Source organism: Equus caballus, chromosome 20 (assembly GCF_041296265.1).
Source record: "Equus caballus isolate H_3958 breed thoroughbred chromosome 20, TB-T2T, whole genome shotgun sequence".
Lineage (NCBI taxonomy): Eukaryota > Metazoa > Chordata > Mammalia > Perissodactyla > Equidae > Equus > Equus caballus.
In genome coordinates this window covers 30,115,751-30,138,255 of record NC_091703.1, presented here as the reverse complement: position 1 = coordinate 30,138,255, position 22,505 = coordinate 30,115,751, and the positions used below count along the sequence as shown (strand labels likewise).

General features: G+C 35.1%; 2 protein-coding genes across 2 annotated transcripts; both read left to right on the top strand.

The window, feature by feature from the left end:
• Nucleotides 1-273: 273 nt before the first annotated feature.
• Nucleotides 274-1,227, top strand: OR2W1 (olfactory receptor family 2 subfamily W member 1). Its single transcript, NM_001391107.1, is given in 1 exon segment — nt 274-1,227. A coding segment is annotated over 1 exon segment (954 nt).
• Nucleotides 1,228-19,478: 18,251 nt separating this feature from the next.
• OR2AD1D (olfactory receptor family 2 subfamily AD member 1D) lies at nt 19,479-20,423 on the top strand. Its single transcript, NM_001391710.1, is given in 1 exon segment — nt 19,479-20,423. A coding segment is annotated over 1 exon segment (945 nt).
• The last annotated feature ends 2,082 nt before the right edge of the window (nt 20,424-22,505 follow it).

The window sequence follows — 22,505 nt, the reverse complement described above, 5'->3', positions numbered from 1 at the left end:
ATATAATAATAAACTCATACCATAAAGGAATCTACAACAAATATCAGATTACTTGGCTGTATTTTTTACTTTTATTCATTGCTTTTTTAATTATTAACACAAATTCTCTTCTTTTGTTTAGTTCTGCATTTCATCAAATTAATTAGAAAGTCTGTGTTGACAAATTTCTCCTCCTCCTCCTCCTTCTGCTCCTCCTCCATATCTTCATCCTCATCCTCCTTCCCCTCCTTTCCTCCTACTCTTATCACTCTAGGATTTGGGCATTGAAGGACTATGGACCAAAGCAATTATACTTCTCTACATGGTTTTATTCTGCTTGGCTTCTCTGACCATCCCAAACTGGAGGTGGTCCTGTCAGGAGTTGTCACCATCTTCTACCTAATTACATTGGTGGGTAACACAGCCATCATTCTTGCATCTCTCCTGGATTCCCGTCTCCACACACCAATGTACTTTTTCCTCAGGAATTTATCTCTCCTGGATCTATGTTTCACAACCAGCATCATCCCTCAGATGATGGTTAACTTGTGGGGACCTGATAAGACCATCAGCTATGTGGGCTGTGTCATTCAACTCTATGTTTATATGTGGTTGGGCTCCATTGAGTGTCTTCTCCTGGCTGTTATGTCCTATGATCGTTTTACAGCTATTTGTAAGCCTTTGCATTATTTGATAATCATGAACCCACATCTGTGTCTCAAGATGATTCTCATGGTCTGGAGTATTAGTTTGGCCAACTCTGTAGTATTATGTACACTCACCCTGAATCTGCCTAGATGTGGAAACAAACTTCTGGATCACTTCTTGTGTGAGTTGCCAGCTATGGTCAAGATAGCTTGCATAGACACCACAACAGTGGAAATGTCTGTCTTTGCTTTAGGCATTGTCATCGTCCTTACACCCCTCAGCCTTATTCTTATATCCTATGGCTACATTGCCAAAGCTGTGCTGAGAATGAAGTCAAAAGCAGGACAACGAAAAGCAATTAATACCTGTGGTTCTCATCTCACTGTGGTGTCCATCTTCTACGGAACTATTATTTACATGTACCTGCAACCAGGTAACAGTGCCTCCAAAGACCAGGGCAAGTTCCTCACCCTCTTTTACACCATCATCACTCCAAGTCTCAACCCTCTCATTTACACCTTAAGGAATAAGGACATGAAGGATGCACTGAAGAAGATGGTAAGGTTGACCATGAAACTACAAAATCAAAGGGGAACTTGAAGTCATATAAAAATATTCAAGTGGATAAGGCAATGAAATATGTTTTATAGTTTGATAAGACAGTGACATAGGTTATCCAGTTGTCTTTCATTTTTATTAAGGCAAGTAATTCTTAGATCATAGAAATCAATTGATATAATAATTCTTGTAAACAAACATTTTGTGGATGCAAACAACATTATAACCATAATACTTAGCTCTGCTATGCTTCTAATCATTGCATATCTTCAGGGAAAACAGATTACAGGACTTCTTCTTTTTACATGTAATATAACACAAAGGGGATGTAAACATAAACTTGAATGCATTTCATTTATTCTAAGCCCCGTAAAAACTGTTTTGGTTATCTAGCGTTGTATTTTCAATGCTAATGCTTGGATCGTCAGAAATATAGACCCGAATGAATGGTTTCAAATATATTATAGCTTATATATTAAATAATAATATACAAACAATGATTTTATACACTAAATCTCTTGTGATGCCGTTCCAACATTTCTGCATGTTTGGTGCAGACAATGCAATCTATAAGACAGTAATTGTCATAAGTACCACCTGAAACAATTCACTCTTTGTTCAATAAAATTTGGTATCAATGTAAAAGGTATTCGTTATTTAAGTCTATTACTTCTTTATCATGGTGCAGGGGAGTGAGAAGGCACAAGTTAAAGGGTTTTAAAGGTGACAATGCAGTCTTCTTTACTTATTCATTCATGAAACATTTATTCTATGATTGTCTCATCTCAGTGGAGGGAGAATATGACTAGTTTGAGATTAGTTAGGCTTTTGATATAGATCTATGGAATCATGGAATTTACAAGAATTTTTAGAAATGCAGATTTGTGAATTTTTATGTAGTGGAATTTCATAAAATGAATAAATTTTTTTATTTCCATTTATCATGATATAGTATTTATATTTTATGGGAAAATAGGATGACTTTTGTATTAAACTTTGATATTTTCTATAATCCCATACCTTTCTCTAAAAGACTTCATTATTTCAAATTGTAATCAATCTAGATGTATAATAATTTCTCCTCTATCATTTCATAATTCTTGAAATGTGAAGAGGAATAGCCACTGGATAATTTTTACTTTCCCAGTCAGAACAACACAGTAATGACTCACATAAAATATATTTTATATGATACAGGATATCGTCAATATCCTATTGTCCACATAATACCTCTTTTACAGTTGCCTTCAGGAACAGCTCACCAGCCTACAAACAATGTCCACAGAGAGAACATAAATTCTGTGGTTCTGATGTACGTAGTCTAGCCACTCCACCCTTATATTTGAAAAGTTTGTTCTTACACTTGGCAAGAATCTATAACTAATAACATTAGAAGATACATAAAGTTATTTGCTAACTTCAATAATAAGTACACCAAAAATACAATAGCAATAGACTTTTGGGAGAACATTACATTTTATACCTATAATTGTTTGTTTTCCTGTATAACTCTAGTTTTATTTTTTCTTTGGTTTAAATCTCCTTTACATTAGGGTCGCAAATTAAACAAACATTTTAAATACTTAATCTCCCTTTTGTTTCTCCAAAATAAATGTATATACTCAGACCATTATATTAAATTATAGTAAGTCTTTAAAATACCTTGAATTTCTATAAGCTAATCAGTACTTCTATAAGCTTGTCAGCCTAACCTCAGAATTGTGGAATAATATGTGACTTGAAAAGGTAAGTGATAAGTAATAATAATAAAAATTAAATCTAATTTTCTCATTAAAGAGAGGTTGCTTTTCTGACCAAAGTCTCACACTAACATTCATGAGAATTTACTGCTCATGCTCTAGCTCATCTAAGACAGGGTCAATATTCATGAAGATATATAAAATGGTTAAAGGAGAAAAAAAGTAAGAAAGAAACATTAGACTAGGACTCAGAGGACCAGAATTTGAATCTCAAATTTACCTATAGGAAACAATCACTTAATATTTCTAAACCTGTGTTATCTCAAATTTAAAATGGATTATTAAAATGAAGTCCCTATTAGATTTCTCAAAAAATTAAAAATAGAAATACCATATGGCCCAGCCATCCCACTACTGAGTATTTATCCAAGGAACTTGAAATCAGCAATTCTCAGAGACTCATGTACCCCATGTTCATTGCAGCATTATTCACAACAGCCAAAACATGGAAGCAGCCTAAGTGCCCATCAACTGAGGACTGGATAAAGAGGATATGGTATATACATATACAATGGAATACTACTCAGCCATAAAAAAGGATAAAATCACCCCACTCACAACAACATGGATGGACTTGAGGGTATTACGTTAAGCGAAATAAGCCAGATAGAGAAAGACAAACTCTGTATGACTCCACTCATATGTGGAAGATAAACAAACACATGGACAAAGAGAAGAGATTAGTGGAAAGAGGGGTGGCGAACGGGAAAACTGAACTCCCTATTTTACTGTTAACTCTTTCACTGATTCACTAAATTCAGCTTCACTATCTTAATATTTTCTTTCACATGGGCTAAAACCTCCCAGAAAAAAACAATAAAAGATATCTCTTGCTGTGAGGGGTGGGGGAGACATTCTTCAATGGGATAGTGGTGGGATACCAGGCTCTCACTTGAAGTCAAAAGACATCTTAAGGTAAGCAAATGATGACTCTGATTGATAAAATTAAATTAATTTTGTGCTTTCTGATCCGTGTATGATAAAGAAAATGGAGGACTATAAATACAAGCAAATGTGATAGCTTTTTATCTTTTTGGAAAAACAATATCACATAATATAATTAGAGAGCATCTACTCCAAAACTACCTAACATTGATTGCTAAATTACTTAGCTCTAGTAATAAGTGCAAAAGCTCTTCAGAAAAGTAATGGATAAGCCTGATTTGGAGGAATTGAAAACATATTCATGAAGTATATGGCATTTGAGTTGAACTTTAAAGATTCTCTAAGATCTGAATTTGCCAGAGAATATCCAGGTAAAAAGAGTATGGCAAAGCCACAGAGGTTAAAACCCAGCATGAATGGGTTTTAGAAGAAAGAGTAAAAGTAAATAGCCTCAGGAAATAAAAGTAGGTTGCTAAACGGAGACCAGCTTGAACAATCAATAAGTAAATATATATGAAATGCCTACTGTGTGGAAGCCCTACGACAAATCACCTCATGTGTTTGAATCTTATATGGCTAACATTTGGGAACCACTGTTTCGCTTTAGCAAGGGAATATCATAAAGAAAGAAATATATTACTCAATACTCCTTCTACTACCATCATTCCCTAACCAAGTAGCTATGGCTGAAAATGAGTCCAAAAAAGAAAACAATTAAATCAATGGCCTTTCAATAACATTGAATCCAAAAATCAATGTGAAATTCATTTTATGTAATTGACATTATGTAAATAAACAAACTGCTAGACTGACATAAATTTCCAGGCATAACTGCTATTTTGTCTTTGCAAAGAAAGTCAAGCATATCTGGCTAGTAGATATATTTCTTAGAAAGTGTATATTACAATGATGAAGCACCAAAATATTCAGACATGTTAAATTTCCAATAAATTAAGTGCCAAATATTGAACATTTCAGACATCATGACAGACTGAAAATATAAATTTCAAGAAAAATTTCTTCTAAATCATTCCCAATTAGTAGAAGACTTAAAAATATGAAGAAATCTGTACAATCTCTTCAGTTTTATCTCAGATATATGTCATCGGGTAAATGGGGCTTAAGTCTTCTTAATAAATGATGATGATAAAAATCTAAAAATTTTTGAAATGACAATAATATATTATGTGCTCAATGTAGAGAAACTGTAGATGCCCTAAGAAGAATTCTTTCTCACAGAGTGGCTTGCAAGAACTTCCCAGTTCCCTACTGTAAATCCCTCAGTGAACTTTTTGCCATTGAAACAGTTGAGAAAGGAAAACATATACATGTTATCACATGTATTGAGCTATCAAAATCTGAAAAATAAAAGGCAACTCATACCCTAACTCTTCTGGCACATACCAAGAAATACAGACCTTGGGAAAAGTTGGCTAAACCTAAAGGAAAATGCCGTCTTCTTATGGTGATAGTCAGCATTTTAACATGAGAAAAATAATCTAAAATTCATGGACCCACTATGAGTAGATATAAAATACCACAGAAGTAACTAAAGTTTACCCATTAGTGAGGGTTTCCCAGAGGAACAGAACCAAAGGCTATACGTAGACATATAGAAAGAGATTTATTATGAGGAATTGCCTCACATGATTATGAAGGATGAGAAGTCCCAAGATCTGCCCTCTGCATGCTGGAGACCCAGGAAAGCCACCGGTGTGCTTCCAGTCCCAGATGAAAAGCCTGAGAACCAAGGGAAACAATGGCATAAGACCTAGTTTACGTTTGAATGCCCAAGAGCCAGAAGTGCCAGTGTCCTAGGGCAGTAGGACATAGACATACCACTTCAAGCAGAGAAAGAAAATTAACCCTAAACTCCACCTTTTTTGTTCTATTCAGGCCCTCAGCAGATGAGAAGACTCTCACCTGCATTGGTGAGGGTAATCTTCTTTACTCAGTCTACTGATTCAAATGCTAATCTCTTCTGGAAACACTCTTATAGATATAAATAGTATTTAGCCAGCTATCTGGGTATCCCTTAGCCCAACAGTTGACACACAAAATTAATCATCACAAGTCCATCCCTTGTCAACTTGGCACCTGCCTTCATCTCCTTAAACCATACTTAATCTCCAAATAAAGAGAATAACAAGGTCATAATTCTACCTAACATGATACAACTATCCTTGTACAACCAAGAAGGCACTAATCCATTCCCCAAAAAAGGAGATAAAATCCTTGACTGATGTTTGCTCTTCTCCTGATATCACATGAGCTAAATGTTATAATGTAAATTTAACAATACTTAATTACTGATACAAAGTCAATACATCTTCTGTTATATAAGGGATTAAAAGAGGGAAAAAGTGATATTTATTTAATATATGTATACATACACACAAACCTGTTCATAACAAAATAAGAAGAAATACTCATGACAATTATAATTTGTTTCTGTAACTAGTCATGTGGTCATAGCTGGTATTTATAACTACTTTCTTCTACTAGCCATTCTGTATTCCCTTTGCCTTCAACAGACACCTCAGCTAAACATGTTTTTACCTAGGGATTATGGCTCTTTCTTCCTGAAGGGTCTGGGCCACAGAAGTCCAGTCTAGTTGAGTTGTCATCGTTTTCTACTGACCTTAGTCACAGGGTATGATAATACTAAGAGATGACCTAAGGGATCTCTTGTATTCCAGACAAACTCCTCCTTACTTCCATTGTGTAGTAGCAGTCCAATTTCCCCTTTGTAATTAGGATCAATCACCCCAACTAACACCATAACTACCTTCTTTGCCTGTTGATTCAGAGGCATGAGGAGCCCAGAGTGGACAGGGGCAGTCTCAACTTTCAGTTCAATGGAATCACTGTGTCTCTTTGTGGAAGCATTCCTCCCTCTGGAAATAAAACCCCTAAGCCAGCAGAGCATAAAGTTATGGGAACAGGAAGCAAAAATTTTGCTAGTGGGTCACTAGGGGTAATTGTGAGCAGTGCCACTCGCATTTCCACGCATTGGTTCCTGGACCCATGAATCCTGGCTATCAGAGAAACAGCACCATATATTGGATGCTGCTTCAGAGCATATAACACCACGTTAATCAAGTGATCGTGGTTTATATGAGTAATATAACAAATCAAAATTGTGTACAACCTGGTAGAGTGAAGAGAAAGGAACCCAGCATCATTGCTGTGATGTTCCTGACAAACATGTATAACCTGAATCTTATAATGAGAAAACATTAGCCAAACCCAAATGAAGAGCATTCTACCAAATAATTGGCCTATAATCTTCAAAAGTGTCAAGGATGTGAAAGTCACGGAAAGACTGAGAAACTGTTCCAGATTGAAGATTAAAGAGACATGAAAAATAAATGCAGTGCATGATTTTGGATTAAATCCTATTACTATGAGACATTAAGATAATAGGCAAAAAGTTGAATAAGGTCCATGGATTAGTCAATAGTAATGTACCAATGTTAATTTCTTGATTTTGGTGATTATGTAGGAGAATTCACTTATTGTAGGAAATACATGCCAAGTGTTTGGGAGTCATGAGGAGGCATCATGTCAGCAACTTACCCTCAATGGTTCAGGGAAACATTAAGCTCATCACATTATTTTCTTTGAAAAAGAAAAACCATACAGAAGCCATTCTGAATGGGTTTCTGCTGCCCAAAGAGGAGGCAATTGGAGCATTAGTAAGAATAATGATTGAAACACAATATGTTCAAATCTATGATTTTGAAAAGAAACTAATGCATAGAAAGCAATACAGAGAGTCAAGGAAAATGAAAATACAAAGGACTATGGTCCAAATGAAATAATGAGATAAAACCCCAAAAGAGGCTTTAGTTAAATGGAGATAAGTAACCTACCTGATAAACATTGCAAAATAAAGGTTATAAAGATGCTGAGCAAGGTCAGGAGAACAATACATGAACAAAGAGACAATTTCAACAAAGAGATAGAAAATATAAGGAAATACCAAACAGAAATCACAAAGCTGAAGAATACAATAAGTGAATTGAAAAATACACTAGAGGAGTTCAACAGCAGAGTAAGCCAAGTGGAAGAAAATATCAGTGAACTCAAAGACAGGACAGTGGAATTCATCCAAACAGAGAAGCAAAGAGAGTGAATAAAGCTGAAAGGACTTATGGGACACTATCCAACTAACCAATACATGCATTATAGAGGTTAAGGAAAAAGAAGAGAGAAGGGGGAAGAAAGCTTGCCCAAAGAAATAATGGCTGGAACTTCCCAAGCCTGGGGAAATAAATAAACGTCCAGATCCAGGAAGCCCAGAGAATGCCAAATTAGATGAATCCAAAGAAACTCACACAAGACACATATAATTAAATTGTCAAAAGTTAAAGACAAGGAGACGAACTTAAAATAATCAAGAGAAAAACAACTTGTTACATATAAGGGAACCCTCATAAGACTTCCAGCAGATTTTTCAGCAGAAACTTTGCAGACAGAAGAGAGTGGCATAATATAATCAAAGTGCTGAAAGAAAAAAACTACCACAAGAATACTCTACCCAGAAAAATTGTCCCTGAACTGAAAGCAAGATAGAGTTTTCCAGACATGCAAAAGCTGAAGGAGTTCAACACCATGAAACTGGCCTTACAAGAAATGTTAAAGGGACTTCTTTAAGCCAAAATGAAACGGTGTTTTCATTTAATTAGTAACTGGAAAGTATATATAAGTATAAATCTTACTGGTAAGTGTAAATATATAGTAAAATTCAGGATAATCTAATGTAATTCAGGTGGGTTAATCATTTATAAATCTAGTGTGAAGGATAAAAGACAAAAGTAGTAAAAATAACTACAGCTACAATAATGTGTTAATGGATACACAAGATAAACAGATATAAATTGTGACATCAAAACATAAAACATGAGGGGGAAGAATAAAAATTATAGAGCTTTAGTATGCATTTGAACTTTAAGTTATTATCAGTTTAAAATAGACTGTTGTAACTCTAAAATGCGTTATGTAAGCCTCATGGTAACCACAAAGCAAAAACCTGTGGTAGATACACAAAGGTAATGAGAAAGGAATCTAAGCACACTAGTAAAGAAAATTATGAAATCCAAAGGAAAAGATCAAGAGAAGAAGAAAGGAACAGAGGAATTATAAATCAGTTAGAGAACAGTTTACAAAACGGTAGTAAGTCCATGACTATCAATAATTACTTTAAACTTAAACTGACTAAATTCTCCAATCAAAAGTGGCTGAATGGTTAAAAAAAATACCAAGACCTATCTATATGCTGCTTACAAGAAACTCACTTCAGGTTAAGGACACACACAAACTGAAACTGAAGGGATGGAAAAAGATATTCCATGCAAATGGAAACTGAAAGAAAACTGAGATAGTTATACTTTATCAGACAAACTAGACTTTAAGACAATGGCTGTAACTAAGAGAGAAAGAAGATTATTATATAATGATAAAGGGGTCATTCCAACAGGAATAATGACATTTGTAAATATTTATGCACCCAACATAGGAGTATCTAAATATATAAAGCGAACATTAGCAGATATAAAGGGAGAAATATATAGCATTACAATAATAGTAGGGGACTTCAATACCCCAATTTCAACAATGGATAGATCACCCAGACAGAAAATCAATAAGGAAACACTGCAATTAAATTACACATTAGACTAGATGGACTTAACAGATATTTATAGAACATTCCATCCAAAAGCAGCAGAATACATTGTTCTGAAGTGCACATGGAACATTCTTCAGGAAAGATCATATCTTAGGCCACAAAACAAGTCTTAATAAATTTAAGAAGATTGAAATCAGATCAAGCATCCTTTCTGACCACAATGGTATGAAACCAGAAATCAATTACAAGATGAAAACTGGAAAGTTCACAAATATGTGGAGATTAAACAACATGCTACTGAACAGCCAATGGGTCAAAGAAGAATTCAAAAGAGAAATCAAAAAAAATCTTGAGACAAATGAAAATGAAACTACAACATACCAAAACATATGGGATGCAGCAAAAGCAGTTCTAAGAGGGCAGTTCATAGCAATAAGCACTACATGAAGAAAAAAGAAAGAGCTCAAATAAGCACCCTCACTCTACATCTCAAGAAACTTGAAAAAGAACAAACTAAGTGCAAAGTTAGTGGAAGAAGGAAATAACAAAGATCACAGCAGAAATAAATAAAACAAAGACTGAAAAAACAATTGAACAATCAATAAACTAAGATCTGGTGTTTTGAGGGGATAATCAAAATAGACAAACCTTTGACTAGACTTAACAAGAAAAAAAGAGGACTCCAATGAATAAAATTATAAAGAAAAGAGTCAATGTTACAACTGATAGTACACAAAATCAAAAGATCATGAGAGGCTACATGAACAATTATATGCCAATAAAACGGACAACCAAGAAGAAATGGTAAATTCCTAGGAATAGACAGCCTACTAGGACTGAATTATGAAGAAATGGGAAATCTAAACAGATTAATTTCTAGTAAAAAGATTGAATCACCAATCAAAATCTCCCAAGAAAGAAAAGTCCAGGACTAGATAGCTTCACTGGTGAATTCTACAAACATTTAAAGAAGAATTAATACCAATCCTTCTCAAACTCTTTGAAAAACAAATTGAAGAGGAGGGAAAATTCCAAACTCATTTTATTAGGCCATAATTACCCTGATTTGGAGGAGATGACACCAAAAAAACTGTCAACAAAAACACAAACAAACAAATGAGACTACATCAAACTAAAAAGCTTTGGCACAGCAAAAAAAAAAAAAAAAAAAATCAACAAACTGAAAAAACCTATGGAATGGGAGAAAATACTTGCAAATCGTATATCTCATAGGAGGTAAATATCTAAAATATAGAAGGAACTCATACAATCCAAAAGTAAATGAAAAACAATCCAATTTAAAAATGGGTAGAGGACCTGAATACACATTTTTCCAAAAAAGACATACAAATGGCCAATATGTACATGAAAACATGCTCAACATCACTATCATTAGAGAAATGCAAATCAAAACCACGAGATATCGCCCCACATCTGTTAGAATGCCTATTATCAAAAATTCAACAAATAAGTGTTGGTGAGGATGTGAAGAAAAGGGAACCCTGTGCACTGTTGGTGGAAATGGAAATTGGTACAGTCACAGTGGAAAACAGTATGGGCTTTTCTCAAAAAATTAAACATAGAGTTGCCAGATGATCCAAAAATCCTGCTTCTCAGTATGTATCCAATGCAAATGAAAGCAAGATCTCAAAGGGATAGCTGCACTCCCACGTTCATTGCAACATTATTCCCAATAGCCAAGACATAGAAATGACCTAAGTGTCTAACCCTGGATGAATGGACAAAGAAAATGTGCTATACACACACACACACACACACACACAATGGAATATTGTGTAGCCATAACAAAGAAGGAAATCTTCTCACTTGTAACATGTGTGGACCTTGAGAACATTGTGCTTAGTGAAGTAAGTCAGACAGAGAAAGGCAAATACTGTATGACCTCACTTATATGTGGAATCTAAAAAAGCCAAACTCTAGAAACAGAGAGTAGAATAGTGGTTGCCTGGGGCTGTGGTGTGGGAGAAATAGGGAGATGTGGTCAAAGGGTACAAACTTCTAGCCAGAAGATTTCTAGCTATAAGATGAATAAGTTCTGGGGATCTAGTGTAGTGCAGTGTGACTACATTTAACAATATGGCATTATGTTCTTGAAAGTTGCTAAGAGAGCAAACCACAATGTTCTCACCACCAAAAAGAGAAAAGGTAAGTATACAAGGTGGTGGATGTGTAAACCTTATTGTGGTTATCATCTTGTAATATATACTTTTTATCAGATCATGAGGTTGTACACCATAAAATTATGTAATGCTATATATAAATTACATCTTTATAAACTGGGGAAAAATATATTTATCAAATTTTACTAAAAGGCATTGTTAGGCTCCAATAAATGAAGCCATAGCTCATGTCTACTGGTAGGAATATTTAATATGACATATAAATATTTCAATTTTCCCCATATTGATATGTGGATTAAATCCAACTTCAATCAAAATATTGATGTTCGTTTTGTAGAACTCAACAAACTGCTTGTAAAATGAATATGGAATAGCAAGGGGCTAAGAATAGCAAGGTACTTCTGTCCATCATTTGGTGAATGGATAAAGAAGATGTGGTGTACATATGTACAATGGAATACAATTCAGCCATAAAAAAGAACGAAATCTTGCCGTTTGTAACAACATGCACGGACATTGAAGGCATTATTCTAAGTAAATGAAGTCAGACAGAAGCAGACAAATACTTTATGATCTCGTTTAATTAAAAAAAAAAAAAGCTCATAGATACAGAGAATATATTGGTAGTTGCTAGAGGCAGGGAATGGAGTGGGGTGAAATGGGTGAAGGAGGTCAAAACGTACAAACTTCCAGTTATAAAGTCTTAAATCATGCAGATGTAATGTACAGCATCGTGACTATACTTAATAATTCTGTATTGCATATTTGAAAGGGTCTAAGAGAACAGATCTTAAACGTGCACATCACAAGAAAAAAAGATTTGCGTATATATGATGACAAAGGTTAACTAGACATCTTGTGGTGATCATCTCACAATATATACAAATATAAAAACATTGTTGTACATCCGAAACTAATATAATGTTATATGTCAATTATACCTCAAGAAAAAAAGAACAAGACACTTCTGAAGAGGAATATTATGGAGGAATCTCCTGCCCTACCACATCAATATTTATAATAAATATATAATAATTGACACAGGATGATATTGGTTCAGGAAAAGATAAATTGAGCAGTGGAGCAGAAGACAAGGTCCAGAAGCATATCAGCATCCTCATGTGCACAAACGCATACATAGAAATTTGATACATTCGAGAGATATTATGGCATGACTGGGAAAAGAAAAAATATTCCAATAATTTAAGCTGGAGTTGGTTATCCATAAGGAAGAATTAATTTGGATACCAACTCTCCACTATACACGTAAATTAACTATAGGTGTATTTAGGGTATAACTTTAAAACTTTTAGAAAAAATATAGTTAATATCTTTCTGACCTTGGAATACAGAAGGATTTCTTAAAGGAGAATAATGACATGATTCTTCCATGTTTAAAGTTATAACTTCTGATCAGCAAGAGATACATTTTTTAAAGTAAAATGCCAAGCAACAAACTGAGAGAAAATATTTGCAGGGCACATAACCAACAGAAAATGAAAAGCAAGTATAAAGACCCACCTATAAATTAATAAGAAAAAAAATGAAAAGATGCAATAGAATAACTGTCAGAATACACAAAGAGGTTTTTTGATAGAAAGAAAATTATACATAGCAGTAACTATATGAAGATACATTCAACCTCATTAGTTATTAGGGAAATGAAAATCAAGGACACAGCTACATAGCATTATAATCTTTCAGTTGGTAATAATTTAAAAGTCTGTAAAGTCAGTCATTTTCTCTCTGTTGGAGAAAAATGTAGATCACTGAAACAATTTATACATAACTAGGGTAAAATAAGTTGACAGAATCACTTTGGGGGAAAATGGCTTGTAATTTAAAAGTTTAATGTTTACTTGTTCCATAACCCAGCAATTCCTCTCCTAGCTATACACCCAAAAGACATTCTTGCATATGTGCCCCAAGGTACCTATACAAAATTGTTCATCATAACACCATTCAGATGAGCCAAAACTGTAATCAGCAAAAGTGTCTGTCAACAAGAGAATAGACAAAATAAGTGTAACATACTCACACATGGAATATTATACAGCAGTGGAAATAAATGGACCAGAGCTGCACAAAATATATTGGATAATCGAAGTGTTCATTGAAAACAGAAAAGCCCCAAAAGCACATAAAAAATATGATATCCTTTGTAGAAGTTCAAAACCAACTTTAAAATCATGTTAACTAGGCATTCAATATGTATGTGAGTATGTTAACGCATAAATTATATCCTAATGCAATGTGTGATGAACACAAAATTCAACGTCATGATTTCCCTTGGGCTCAGGCAAGAAGAAAGGAGAGTGTGCATGCATATAGGTAGCTATAAGCTATTAGTAAATTTCAAGTTCTTGAATTGAATGGTAGGCTGATAGATGTTCATGGTATTATTTTTAATTCATTGAAAATGGAACAATGATGATTTGGCTCATGGACCTAGAATTCTGATTACTCTATATTTTTTAAATCAAATATTTTCTTTCCTGTGGACACAACACCTGGATAATTGCCTGTATTTCTCCAACTTGATTGCTATCTTACCCATTAAATAAAACAACATTCAATTAAACTTGTTAATTTTTATAGATATGATTTTACATTATATTTTCAATCTTCAACAGTAAATTTAATATAATACATAAATTAATTCATCTCTGATTAATTTCAAGGAAGAAATTTAAAAAGAAGGAAAAGATGAAACCTAATGTCTTCAGGGAAATTTTCATAAAACTGTTTGGATAAACCTCTGACCATAGTCAAAGATTTGTTAATTACCTCTGTGGGGCACCCGTCCCCAAGGTCTTAACCACACCAACCTAGTAACTTTTAGAGTTGAACATAAATACTTCCCTGCTACATGGTAATGATTCTTGGCATACACATAGACCAACGCAGTGCTCTCTTTGCTTAATTAGACAGAAATCTACCTACAAATGTGTCTAACAAGAATACATACTCAAAGACTACAAATATCCTATCAGAAGTACATCTAACAAAACCTAACTCATTAACTCTTCCACCAGTCCCACAGCTGGTTTTTCTCTAACATCCCCATCAGATAGAGACTTCTATTAAATCTTGCAAATGTGATTTAAATGCAAATGTGATTGTGTTGTTAGTATAAGAAACTGGTGGCTAATACAATATTTCATGGACTCAGTGACTTGCCAAACAAGATTTTTTCTGAATTATCAATGAAATTTAGGATCATCATAAGGGGAACATGGGAACATCTGGACTACAGGAGAGCACGACAGCTGTGAATTCCTGTCTCATGAAAACATAGGTATGTTCTAGTATTTTCGTCTTCTGGTAAGTATTCTCTGCTATCTACAACAGAAGACACAGAGTAGAAAACAGATCCTAGATAGCATACACCTGAGATAGCGTAGGCCTCAGTCTAACATGAAAGCAAAAATGTGAAAGGTATGGGAGATATAAATAAATACCAATACACTAATGCCCCCTCAGGAATGAAGATTATACCAAATTTCAACAAAAGCAGTTAGTGGATTTTGAAGTTACTGAATGCTCATTCTACTAAATATCTTATGTTTAATATATCATTCAATCCTCCTCACAACCATCCTACAAAGCAGGTGCTACTAGAATAACTATTTTATAGATAAGGAAACTGAGGCTTAAAGAAGTTAATTAGCTTGCTCAAGCTCACACAGCGAGGAAGTGACTGAAGTCTGCTCTAATAAAATCATGGGTGATCTCACTCTAGGCCTGGGGTCGTACCTAGTTTTTTTTTGTTTTCTGTTGTTGTTGTTGTTGTGAGGAAGATTGGCCCTGAGCTAACATCTGTTGCTAATCTTCCTCGTTTTGCTTGAGGAAGATTGTCGCTGAGCTAACATCTGTGCCAATCTTCCTCTGTTTTATGTGGGATGCCACCACAGCATGGCTTGAGGAGCAGTTCTAGGTCAGTGCCCGGGATCTGAACCTGCATACCCTGACCACAAAAGCAGAGCACGCAAACTTAACCACTACTCCACTAGACCATCCGCTTAACTAGTTTTATATTGTCTTTTTCTGCTTTGACTTTGTATGGATACAACTATATAGCCTCTTACTTTTCAATAAATAAAAGATCCATTTAATATCTTTTCATTTTTTACAAAATTTTAGACAATTATGAAATTTTATGTTCTCGTTTTCTCTCCATATCATTGTATACATTCAAATTTAAATATATTTCATTCATTTGTCTTAAATTCACTAAAGAAAGTAAAATGTAAAGTGATGCTGTGTTACTAGAAACTGAAGTCCATATCATGAAAAATGAACAACTGAGTTTCCATTAAATGTAGCATGCCTTTTTTTAACATCTATCCTAGCTCATGCTGTGTCTCATTTTTAATATCACATTCACTTCTAAATTAAAATTAAAATAATATCTTGGGGCCAGCCCAGTGGCACAATGGTTAAGTTCATGCACTCCACCTCGGCAGCCTGGGATTCAAAGGTTTTGATCCTTGGCACAGACCTACATGCAACTCATCGAGCCACGCTGTGTGGCACCCCATATATAAAATAGAGGAAGATTGGCACAGATGTTAGCTCAGGGCTAATCCTCCACACAAAAAATAATAAAATATTAATACCTAAAATTTGAGACCCAAGCCTTAAACCAATATAGAAAATGTTAAAAAGCATAAAGTGAAAAGGTCCATATTTGGGTTCACAACATTAAATTACGTAAAGTGTAATTCTGGCTCAATAGCACTTATAATAAGGCTACCTAGGGCCTTATGTGATCCAAAGTTTAAATTGAGCCAGTAATGTTTTTCACGTGCTAAACCCAACAAACATATATTTTTGGAAAGGTATGTAGATCACAGATGTTCAGTGTTCCCTTCAGTACTGCAGCACACCTGGAGTCCTCTGTTCACCTGGAACTCACTGATCTCAGCCATTTGCTGAACCATGGTGTGTCCAATGATAGCAACCAGAAAAGCATGGTAACTAAAGGTCACACACTGTCAGGATCAGCAGACAATGATCAATGTCAGTCTGGGAAGAGAAAATCAAAGAGTATATTTGATAACAGATTTTAATATTAAAAGAGATGTAAAAGATATATAAAATTTTTTTAATGAGCCAAACTAAACAACATTGTCTAGAGCTGCACATTTGGGTAATTAAGCTTTAAAATACAAGGAGGTGACTGCTATGTCAGGATAGTGGATGAATACTTTGAGGGACAGGGAAGCTTTTGATTGGGATCAGGCACAAAGAGAAGCTCTTCGGGTGCTCAGCAATGCTCTTTTTGTTGTTGTTGTTGTTGAGACAGATTGGCCATGAGCTAACATCTGTTGCCAGTCTTCCATTTTTTTTTCCTTGAGGAATATTGTCCCTGAGCTAACAACTGTGCCAATCTTCCTCTATTTTGTATGCATGACAGCACCACAGCATGGATTGATGAGCAGCATGCAGTCCACGCCTGGGATCCAAGCCCGTCAACCCCAGGCTGCTGAAGCAGGGAACACAGACTTAAAGACTAAGGCACCAGGCCGGTCCAATGCTCTATTTCTAGACCTGGGTCTTAGTGACGAGAATATTCACCTTAACTCGTCAAGTTTTTTTTTTCTGTATCTATGTTTTATTTTATAATAAAACTTGTTTTTTTTAATGAAATTGTGTTGAAGTGACTTATGTTGTGTTCTTTCCAGAATAAAGAAAAAGAGCCAGTGCCTGGGTGTTACAAAGTGGCATCTTTAAGTTCAACATAAGAGGTAAGTAAGAGGCATTGAATAAAGGAAAGAGACTGCTTCATGTGCAGCTGACTTTCCTGTTACTGAAGTTATGAAGATGGAAGTTGTGTGAGTATTCTGTAGAAGGATCTCCTCTACAAGGCAGAAAACTGGATACATGGCTCTTGAGGTCCATTTCAACTCAAAAAATTCTGTGGCCTTTTAATTCTTAATACCATCCCAACCTTAACTGGTCAAAAAAAGCTGAGTGCATGTTGTAATCAATGCATTTTGGTAGCTCAAGTCCTCTGCTGCCCCTGGGGTTCATTAGTTCAATATGTACATTGTGTTTCTGGGTATTTTTGTGTACATAAGTATGTTTGTGCATTTTAAAAGTTAGGCAAAAAAATTTTTTTAATTATTTCAGTTTAGTCTACTATCATGGTAAAATCACCAGTGTGAAAAATAAAGGGAACAAGGGGTAAATAGAATAATAATGATTTCTGGGTAGGTAAATATAGTTTTTAATTCTTAGAATTAAATATGAACCAAGCACAGTTCCAAATTTTTTCTCTAATATTAACCCTCACAACCTCCTTTTAAAGAAAGAAGTGTTATTATCTTCACTTAAGATACTGAGAACCTGGCACGCAAACAGCTTAAATAATTGCCCAAGGATACATTCCAAGTGGTGAAGCTGGGATTTGATCCCACACACTGTGAGTCCAGAATCTGTGCACTTAGGCATGATGCTTAACTTAGCTGACATCTTATTATATAAAAACTGGATTCATTAATTAAATAAAATTTTCATTTTGTGTTGAGAAAATCTACATCTCTATCTCATACTACTTAGTTCCTTCTTCATGATTGTAACATTATAATGTTCTAACTAAAATGTTCTAACAATGATACACTGTAATTTATCTTTACCTTATTGTACTTTAAGTGCAACAAATAAGGTTATTATTCTCTGGCCCCAAAGACTCTCTAAATGTAAAGCACCCTATGTCTGAACTGCATGGTCAGAAACAACATGCATAAAAAGTTATAAACTAACGCAGTCATTCAACAGTCCATCTATTTAATGATATGATAAAGTATTCAGAAATAGTGAGACTGATGTAATTTCATCCCTTATCTGTATTCTTTTAGAGTTGAAATGAGGTGATGATTTACCTATAGAGTTCCAAAGCAACCAGAGGATCCACTTGTGTAATTGGTAAATTCTCTGGGGAAAAAGAACACACTGATTATTTAATGAACTGCTTTTTGTATGAATTATCTGTCTTGTGAATTTTGCTGACTGGGCAGGTGAGTAGGAGCTAACACAGATTGCTGCCATATGTATGTCATAACCAAGAGTTCTAGAATTAGTTCAACGTTTAACTCTATAACAATTCAATAAGGCTATTTAGATAGTGTAATAGCAGTAATGAAAGGTATTCAAAGAAACATATGATCTCTGTGCATGTAAATAAAGGTTAATAATAAGAAATATTATTTTTTCCTGGCACCAAAAACACATGCACAAAAAAGAGCAGTGTAGTAGAGAACACCAAAATTGATACAGGAAAACAGTGTCTGCAATGTTGAAATGAACAAAAAATATGAGAAGGAGAAGGTTGGTGTGTATACTGATTATGATTATGACTATAACGGTTGGATGTAGACATTTTGAAGTGAATTTGGAAAGTGATTCTGATACCAAATGGTGGACCTTATCCCAAGAAAATATGTTATTTAACTTTTTATCTCAAGCTCAACTCCTTGATTAAGAGAAAGATTTGTCATGATTAAGTGATGCTTATGTCATAGTTTCAAGGAGGAACAAACTTCAAAATACAACCCACGCTTAAAATTATACAATTAAGTTTATGTATTTATTACTTACACAAAATACATAGAAAGCATTTGCAAAGATTTGCAATTCAGTGTAGTTGAGTTTAACATATTTTTTGAATCATTCCGATTTTGATTAAATGTGACAAGGCTTTCAGCACTGAACACAGGGGAAACGTTAAAAGACATGATTCAAATGGAAGAAAGCACGTAAATAAGCGAGTTTTGGATGCCCATGACAAACTCCAGAGATTTTTAGCTCTACCTAAGGATGACAGCAGCTTTTGTTACCATGGTGTTGTCTCCTAGCCTTTCATAAAGAGAAATGGAAACAAGCAATGGAAGTTCTGAAACAGACTTCATTCTTCTGGGGTTTTCTGACAGGCCTCAATTAGAACGCATCATTTCTGTGCTTGTCTTCATCTTCTATACTGCCACTCTGGTAGGAAACACAACCATCATTCTTGTATCTTACCTGGATACCCAGCTCCATATTCCCATGTATTTCTTATTATCCAATTTGTCTTTTCTGGACATCTGTTATACAACTAGCATTATCCCCCAAATGCTGGTCAATCTATGGGGTCCAAAAAAGTCTATTACATATGGAGGATGTGTGCTCCAATTCTTCTTTGCCCTGGACTTGGGAGCTACAGAATGTCTTCTCTTGGCTGTGATGGCCTATGACCGCTATGCTGCTGTCTGTCAACCTCTTCACTACACAGTAATAATGCACCCTCAGCTTTGCCAGAAGATGGTCCTGACTGTCTGGTTAGGTGGTCTAGGCAGTGCCTTAATTCTTTGCCCCTTGACTTTGAAGTTGCCAAAATGTGGGCACCGGGAAGTGGATAATTTTTTCTGTGAGATGCCAGCATTGATCAAGATGGCTTGTGTCTATTCAAAAGTAACTGAGATTGCTGTCTTTGCTCTTGGAGTGATACTTCTTCTAGTACCTCTATCACTAATTCTCATCTCATATGGAGTTATCACTCATGCTGTCGTGAGGATCAAGTCAGCAGCAAGGTGGCATAAGGTCCTCAACACATGTGGTTCGCACCTCACAGTGGTAACTCTGTTTTATGGAACAGTCATTTATATGTACATGAAGCCACAGAATCACACATCCCAAGATGAAGGGAAGTTCCTTACTCTCTTTTACACAATCGTCACACCCAGCCTTAACCCTCTGATCTACACTTTAAGAAACAAAGATGTCAAGAGTGCAATAAAGAGAATATTCTGGGTAGAAAAATGGTCAGCAAAGTCATGACTTAGATGGAAAAAATCAGGGTGTAGAGAGCTAAAGAAATAATATTGACTTTTACCAACAGATAATGAATCAATTCATTTATTCAAAGAGCATTTCTGGGGTGTGTACTAAATAGCAAGAATTATACTAGGTATTCGCGTTATAAGTAAGTAGGAAGTACAGAGAAATGATAAGGAGACAGATAAACAAGACGTACAGATACAAAAAGAAAATGCAATTCATGTGCTAAAAAAGTCTCAAGACTAATCAGGGACTGCAGATAAATAAATATATGATTATGAAATGTTGTAAGTACAATAATAGAGATATGTGCAAAGTATTAAGGAAAGATTTCACTCAGGCATTTATTCTAAAGTAGGATTATAGTGGACACTGATTTTTTTCTTTCCATACTTACCACTTTTATGAGAAACAACACTCCCTTTCATTCATCTGATACTGCCAGAGGAGCCTTTGTGGTGGAGATTAATTTCCTACCAATTCTCATTCCACCTTCTGCCTCAAGTTATAGGACCACTGTGCTGCAAATTACATTTCCTAGTCTGGTCTCCACCAACACAATGCCAGGGAAGTAACATGTGCCACTTCTGGGTAATTCTGTCAAATATGAAGCCACTTGCTCTCACCCCGCCTCCCTCCTTCCTCTTCCCGTTGGCTGGAATGCGAATGTGGAGGGTACCTAGCTCTGACAAAAACCCTAAGAGGGAATGGAACAGTAAGATGTAAACAGAACACCCCCCCTCCCCAGCTGAGCAATTCCTCCAGACTATAGAAGGAGAAAAATCCTCTATATTATTTCATATTAATTAAGTCTGTATTTTGAGGTCTCTCTATTACAGTAGCTTGGCTTTTCTCCTTATGTGGTCTGATAAAGGATTAGGCTTTTTCCTTTAGGGTAGTGTGGTCCCCGGGCCAGCAGCATCAGCATCACCTGGCAACTTATTAGAAATGCAAATTCTTGGACCCCACCCCAGACCTACTAAATCAACAATCTGAGGATGGACCCAGCAATCTGTTGTTTTTAACAAGCACTATGTGTGATCAGGCTAAAGATTGAGAACCACTGTTGTAGAGAATAGGGAGACATTGAATGTCTCTAAACAGAAAATTAACATGGTTTTATAAATATTATTAATTTCCTTCCTGATAGATATGCAAAAGAAGATCAATACTGATATTTCAAAGCTTTTAGATAAGTAGTTTCCAAATGTCCCAAATGTCATACTCCAGATCAAGGCCAGTCAATGAGAGACTTGTTTGTCACCAATGTGGAAAAATGAGGAAAATGAGAAGTTTCACCTAAGGTTAAATGAAGTCAATATAGAAGTTTATTGTTTATCTAATACTATCTTCTTGCACATTGGTTTTATAATTTTCTTTCTGTTATTGAATTATGGTGGTGGTAGATGGTAATTTTTTGGAAAGGGGCTTGATACTTTTACTTGGCAAAACAAAAATTTAGCAATCTCATGTTTGCTTCCCGCTTTTTTACTTTATTTTACTGGTAAGTACATTCAAAATCTGGGGATCTGTATGCTGGAGAATAAACTACTCCATTTTTCTACAAGTCGACCATTTCGGAGATTGGAAATTTTCTCTGTAAGTGAGATTCCTGACATTGTACAATGCCCTTTCTATGTCATTTCAAAGGCAGAATAAGCCACCATTTACCTGAAGTATTTGAACGGTGGGATGTGGGCAGTAAGGGTACATTGTCTCTCTCCCTGATCCTTAAACCCTGTGGTTTCCATTCCTCAGTAAAAACATCATAACTTTATTTTAAGGTTTTGGTTACTATTTGCAGGTAACTTAAAAATTGTCAATTGTTTAAGCTTTGGTATAAATGAATATGAGAGAGGATGATGATATCAAAAGATAGAGAGAGCATAAAGACAATATAAACTTTAGGTACTGTAAAGACTGTGAAAAAAGAATAGTATAGAGTGGTGTAATTGTAGCCATTGGAAATGAGTATCAACTTTTCTTTGTGAGAAAGGTTAATCCCAAATCTTGATAAACATTTGCTTTATCATTTAAAAACCTCTTACTCAATCTTCTACATTCCGTTGAAATCTTACTTCA